Source organism: Brassica napus, chromosome C9 (assembly GCF_020379485.1).
Source record: "Brassica napus cultivar Da-Ae chromosome C9, Da-Ae, whole genome shotgun sequence".
Classification (NCBI taxonomy): domain Eukaryota; kingdom Viridiplantae; phylum Streptophyta; class Magnoliopsida; order Brassicales; family Brassicaceae; genus Brassica; species Brassica napus.
In genome coordinates, this window is record NC_063452.1 from 9,014,175 (window position 1) to 9,020,759 (window position 6,585).

Sequence of the window (6,585 nt, forward strand, 5' to 3'; positions counted from 1 at the left end):
TATTAAGAGAGTTATGACCTTTTATGTATTACTTCTTATATAAGGATGTATAGACAAATAACTAAAGATTGTATTAGGTCAACTATGCGTATAAGAGGCAAACGCCTACTACGACATTGAATAAGAAAACTCTTTATACCAAACTAGAGTTTTGACACAGTGTATATTGACAAACAGAGATCGTAGAGGTTAATACGAGAGGAAATACCTTCACAATATACAAGCACATATTTCTTAAGAGAATATCCTAAACTTGGTATACAAGATATAAACTCAAAGAATAAGAAATTATGCGATATATCATGATCCAATATAAGATAGTCTTGTGCGATTTACCTGCTTACAAATCACATTCACACCTAGTATATATGCCAAATTACGTTGACAAAGAAAATATAAGCCAAATCAGTCTTAACTACTACAATGCTAATCAAATCTTATTATTGACTCTCTTTGCTTGAATCTCTAATCCGTCGCGAGCACCACGAGCATCTCCACCACCAAAAAGTTTCTCAATCTCTTCCAATGGCACTCCTTTCGTCTCCGGCAACATAAAGAAGAAGAACCACCACGCTACAACCGCGATTCCAGCGAACATGAAGAACACACCGCCCATCGTGATCGTCTTCATAATTGTCAGAAAACTCATAGACCGTTGCGTTCATGATCCTATTAACCGCAACGCCTATGCTCGCTCCCTGAGCCCTAAGTCTCAACGGGAATATCTCAGAGCTGTACACCCACGTTATAGGCCCAAGCCCGATCGAGAAAAACGCTACAAACGTGTACGCAGAGACGATGCTCAACCTCAAGGCCCACACTAACCGCCCGAAACGGTGAACCATCGTGAGACCAATCGCTAAACTGGTCGACGCAAAAACCATACCGCCTGTACTCGTCAGCAGAAGCTTTCTCCGACCTACCTTGTCCAGCAAGAAAGTCGCTATTACTATTAAAACAGCCTTGGTTAAACCTACACCGACCGTGGCTAGTAAGAGCTTGTCTTTTGAAGTCACTCCAGCTTTCTCGAAGATCTTTGGGCTGTACAAAACGACGGCTTCGATCCCAGTCGCGTGCTCGAAAAATGTATCCCCAGAGCCGCGATCAAGATCAAACGCACCGCGGGTGTAGGGTTATCACCAGCTCTCTCCATACACGCGCGGCCAACCGCTTTAACCGCTCCATCTTCCTCTATCTCTGCAGCGGCTAAAATGTCCCTGAAGCGTTCTTCAGCTTCTTCTTCGGTGTTGGATATCAAAACCATGATTTTCTTGGCCTCTTCTAACCTACCTTGCATCACAAGCCACCTCGGAGATTCAGGCATTTTCAAAATCCCAAACGCTAATATCATTGAAGGAATCGCTGCGAGTCCAAGCATCAATCTCCAGCCGAGTTTCAACGCCAGTTTTCCGAAGCAGTAGTTCGAGACATAGCCTAGTAAGATCCCTAGACTAATACAAAGCTCAGGGAGCGAAGTGAGAAAGCCTCTGTGTGAAGCAGAGGCTATCTCGGCTGAGTAGACCGGAGCTATCATTAGAGCAAACCCTACACCCACTCCAGCTATACATCTTCCTACCATTAAAACGGCGTAGTTTGGACCGTAACCCATAACAACCGATCCAACTAAGAATATCACGGAGGAGAGAGCAATGGTGTAACGCCGACCGATGACGTCAGATGTTTTTCCCGCCGTTAAAGATCCAACGAGAGCACAGAGATTCAGGATGCCCATCAAAACTTCTACCTGATTATCGTTTATTTTCAGATCATCTTGTATAAATATCCGTGCGCCGCTCAGAGCAGCGGCATTAGCGGATTAAAAGAAGTTCATGGCCTGGGGTTTATAGGGCCGAAAAATAAAAAGAAAAGTTTTAATGGGTTTAATTCGGTGATCTGTCTCGTTGGAGTGAGCCCGTATGATACAGGTTCAAGCCACGCGTCGAACAGGCATTGGCCGCGTGTTATCGCGTCGAAAGCAAGAAAAATCGCGTAAGAGGATTCATTTTCTCATCTTTTTTCGAAAGCTAGGGTTTCTCTCTGTGGGAGGAGATTTCTCGTGCGACGCGACAGCCGGAGAATTTCTCGATCGAATCGACGTCGGAGTCTCTCGTAAACGATCTCAGGTGAGTATCGACTACTTTTACGGTTTCATTGAATCTTTTTGGGGTCGAAAGCGTTATCGGTTAATTGAAAATCGATTTGGGGGTTTTGATGTAGGGTTCAAAATCGATATGGAGGTTTCCATTTAGGGTTAATTATCGTCATGCGGGTTCCATTTAGGGTTCGTTTCTCGAGGATTTGAAATCGATTTGGGGGTTTCTACTTAGGGTTCCAAAACGAGTTTCTGGTTACGCTCTACCGTTTATTGTGTTCTAATATTTGCTTTTTCTGGTACAGATGGATCCCGCAGAAGAGAGAAGAGAGACAAAGAGGCAGACGGAGTTGATCAACATGCAAGGATACGTGGCAGATTCAGAATACGGGATTCCGACGAGGTGTCCCTGCGGAGGGAGAATCATTGACGATGTTCGGGGGAAGGACGACTACGACACTCTTCCTGGGAAGCGGTTCTTCACCTGCAAAAACTACAAGGTAAGCGCTTCTTCTCAATTAAATTATTTCCATTTAATTGAGTTTCTAACGAGATTCTCACATGTGTTTTTGTGGTTAACAAGGCTGATGGGTTTCATTACCGTCAGCCTTGGGTGATTGGTGTCCAGGAGCATATTGAACGTCTCACAAAGCGTCTGGAGGAGGTTGAGTTGGTGATCAACTGGGTCCCGGAGGTCAATAATCAGATTGAGAGGCTGGAGGTAATGTGACTTGCATTTTTTTTTGTTTAAAATTTGTAATATTTTCCTTATTTTTTATTAACGGACTAACAAATTGTGATTGTTTTTTTACATGTCCAGGCAGAGGTTAAAGCCCTCAATGGAGAGGTTGATAACCTCACTGGGCAGGTTTATAACCTCTCAGTGCAGGTCGCGGACTTGGAGAAGCTATGCTTCGACTGAAAAAAAGGTAACACTCAAGCTTAATCAATTCGAGTGCTAGTTAGAGTTGAATTTGAACTGAACTATGTGCACTAGGTTGAGTTGAATTTGAAATGAATGTTGATGAATGGTTGAGTGTTAACCCTGTGTACTTGTGTTTTGGTTGGTTGCGTAATCAATTCGACTGCTAGGTAGAGTTGAATTAGAACTGATTTGATGTTTATTGAATACTGTCTGTGTAGTAGTTGTAGTTTTAAAAACTTTAATCAATGTTTGGTGGTTAGACCCACTTTAATTTTTTGTCCTTTCAAAGTCAAAACTAGTATAAAATCATAGGCAATCTTCTTCTGAAAACACAAACCAAAGTTTAAACCCATTTATCTAAAATCTAATGGATCCTTTTAACTTTAACTCTAACTCTCCCGGGTTGGTTAACCTACTAGTCTCTCAGAGCAGTCAAACAATAGACTTAGGGTGTTCTGAGGTTCCTAAACCGGCGTCAAAGCGAAAGTGGACAACCAAAGAAGACGTTGTCTTGATCAGTGCTTGGTTGAACACCATCAAGGATCCAATCGTGAGTAACGAGCAGAAGGCAGGCACGTTTTGGAAGCGCATAGAGGAGTATGTCAATGCTAGTCCTCTGCTCATTGGCTCCATTCCTAGGGAGTGGAGTCAATGTAAGCAGAGGTGGGGAAGGGTTAATGAGCAGGTCTGCAAGTTTGTTGGAAGCCATGAAGCCGCGCTGAAGGAGCAAGCGAGTGGGCAAAATGAGAATGATGTCATGAAGGCTGCCCATGACATCTTCTTTAACGACTATCTTGTCAAGTTCAGTATGGAACATTGTTGGAGGGAGCTTAGGTTTGATCAAAAATGGAGATCACACTCATTCTCGAAAGATGGTGCAAAGGAGAAAAGGAAGGAACCGGCGGAGGAGGTTCCTGCGGACCAAGATTAGGCCTCCTGGCGTTAAGGCTAGCAAAGCAGCCAAACGCAAGAAGCACACGAATGAAGCAGCTTTTGATCAGATAGAGAGCATATTAGCTGCGAAAAATACTATATCCAAACAGAAAATCCTTGATCGCTTGCTAGCAAAAACTGAAGCTACACTTTCTCCACAAGAAGTGTCTCTTAAAATAAACTCATTTCTGAAATGCTTTGATAGGGTCAGTTGGTTAATTGCATTTGATATGAATTTTTAAGTTAATTTTTTAGTTGGATAATGCTCGATATGAACTTGATTGCATTTGATATTTGCTGAATATGCTTTGGGTTGCAGGTTTGCAGGTCACGGGTTGCGGTAGGTGGATGCGTGCGTGTGGACGTGTTGTTAGTAGGTCTCGGCTTCTTTTGGTATCAGGTCACGGGTTCTCTGTTTGATTCACGGGTGAATGTAGAATTTTGAATCTTTCTACACTTCTTTTAACTTCATCGGCTTTAATGGGTGTATGTACCCACAGGTTGTGTTTTGAACTCACGGGTGTATGTACCCACGGGTTCTATTTTGTACTCACGGGTGTATGTACCCGATCAACATGTAAAATATGTCTCTTTATATAATCTATGTTTCACACTTCTGTTTGTGCAACAACTCTTTCACTTCTCTATATATTAATTGTTGTTTCATCTCAACTATCACCACTCTAGCATTGATTCTTCACTCTTGCATTGATTCCTCTCAACTATCACCACCCTTTCATTCACTTCTCAACTATCACCACGATTTTTTTCAACCATCACCACAATTCCTCGCAACTATCACCACGATTTTTCTCAACCATCACCACGATTCCTCGCAACTATCACCACGATTCTTCTCAACTATCACCACACCTTCATACACTCCTCAACCATCACCACTTGCATTGATTCTCCACACTTGCGTTGTTCCTTGCATTCAACCAAAGAAATTAATTCTCAATCCGTAGAGGTTAGTAATGTTTTTATAAGTTATATTTTTATAAGTTTATAAAAAAATTAAGTAATGGAAATTTAAATTAATATTTTTAAATTTAAAAAAAAATGATAAAAGACAACACTACATACCATATAGACAAGGAAAAAATGTTATGTTTTTATAAGTTATATTTTTATAAGTTTATAAAAAATTTAAGTAATGGAAATTTAAATTAATATTTTTAAATTTAAAAAAAATGATAAAAGACAACACAAAAAAACGATATAGACAAGGAAATAAATGTAATGTACTTATAAGATAGTTATATTTTTATTAGTTTTTATAAATCCCTTTTGCCTTTTATAGGAAGTAAATTGCTTCAACAAAGTCTTCCTCATCAAGTGATGAAGTAGATGAGTATTTAGAAGAAATGGTCGACGAAGTTGTTAATAATTTCATTGACTCAGTAGTTGATGGTCAAGCTAACAACCCGAAGAGACGAGCTTATATCGAAAGAAATCGGGAATGTGGACACAATCAACTATTGACCGACTATTTCAACGAAAATCCCACATACCCATCGGAAATGTTTAGGCGGCGTTTTCGAATGAACAAGTCATTGTTCCTTCGCATTGTCGATCGCCTAAGTACTGAAGTGCCATACTTTCAGCAAAGAAAAAAATGCTCACGGAAGGTTCGGGCTATCTGCACTTCAAAAGTGTACGGCAGCTATACGTATGCTGGCATACGGTCAATCGGGAGATACATATGACGAATATCTCCGACTTGGTGAAAGTACGGCACGTTTATGTTTGGAAAATTTTACTACTGGGATAATACAATTGTTTGGACAGGAGTATTTACGAAGACCTAATGAGGATGATCTTCAACGATTACTCGATATTGGAGAGGTACGGGGGTTCCCAGGGATGATTGGCAGCATCGACTGTATGCACTGGGAGTGGAAAAAATGCCCAACGGCTTGGAAAGGTCAGCACACACGTGGTTCAGGAAAGCCGACAATTGTCTTAGAAGCTGTTGCATCACAAGATCTTTGGATATGGCAAGCATTTTTCGGATTACCAGGTACCCTCAACGATATCAATGTTCTTGATCGGTCACCAGTTTTTGATGATATTTTACAAGGTCGAGCACCAAAAGTGAAGTTCAAGGTCAACAACCACACTTATCGTATGGCCTACTACCTTACTGACGGGATTTATCCAAATTGGTCAACATTTATCCAATCCATCCCACTCCCTCAAGGTCCTAAAGCAGAGCTATTTGCCGAACGTCAAGAATCCACCAGAAAAGATGTCGAACGGGCTTTTGGAGTATTGCAATCAAGGTTCGCAATAGTTAAAAATCCAGCTCTACTATGGGACAAGGAAAAGATAGTATGGATTATGAGAAGTTGTGTCATATTGCACAATATGATAGTAGAGAACGAACGAGACGGATATACCCAAATTGATACATCTGAGTTCGAGTCAGGAGAGTCAAGCAGAAGTTCCAAGGTGAAAACGAGAACAAGTTTTAATATAGGTAATATGTTAGGCATTCGCAATGAAGTTCGGGATTCAGAGAAACATCATCTTTTGAAAGCGGATTTAGTTGAAAATGTATGGAAAAAGTTTGGTAATGTAGATGAATAATCTTTCTATGTTCATTAATATTCTTAATGTATTTGAATATTCT

General features: G+C 40.8%; 2 protein-coding genes across 2 annotated transcripts; one reads left to right on the forward strand and one right to left on the reverse strand.

Annotated features, from left to right (window-relative positions):
- Positions 1-430: 430 nt before the first annotated feature.
- Positions 431-1,732, reverse strand: LOC106355066 (probable polyol transporter 3). The gene is made up of 3 exons (XM_048767640.1): positions 1,121-1,732; positions 678-1,076; positions 431-625 (listed from the first exon to the last, which is right to left on the reverse strand). Exons 1-3 carry the CDS (start codon positions 1,730-1,732, stop codon positions 431-433), a joined length of 1,206 nt encoding a protein of 401 aa, XP_048623597.1.
- Positions 1,733-3,384: 1,652 nt separating this feature from the next.
- On the forward strand, positions 3,385-3,948 carry LOC125592456 (glutathione S-transferase T3-like). Its single transcript, XM_048767641.1, has one exon. The coding sequence runs from the start codon at positions 3,385-3,387 to the stop codon at positions 3,946-3,948; it is 564 nt and encodes a 187-aa protein (XP_048623598.1).
- Positions 3,949-6,585: the final 2,637 nt, after the last annotated feature.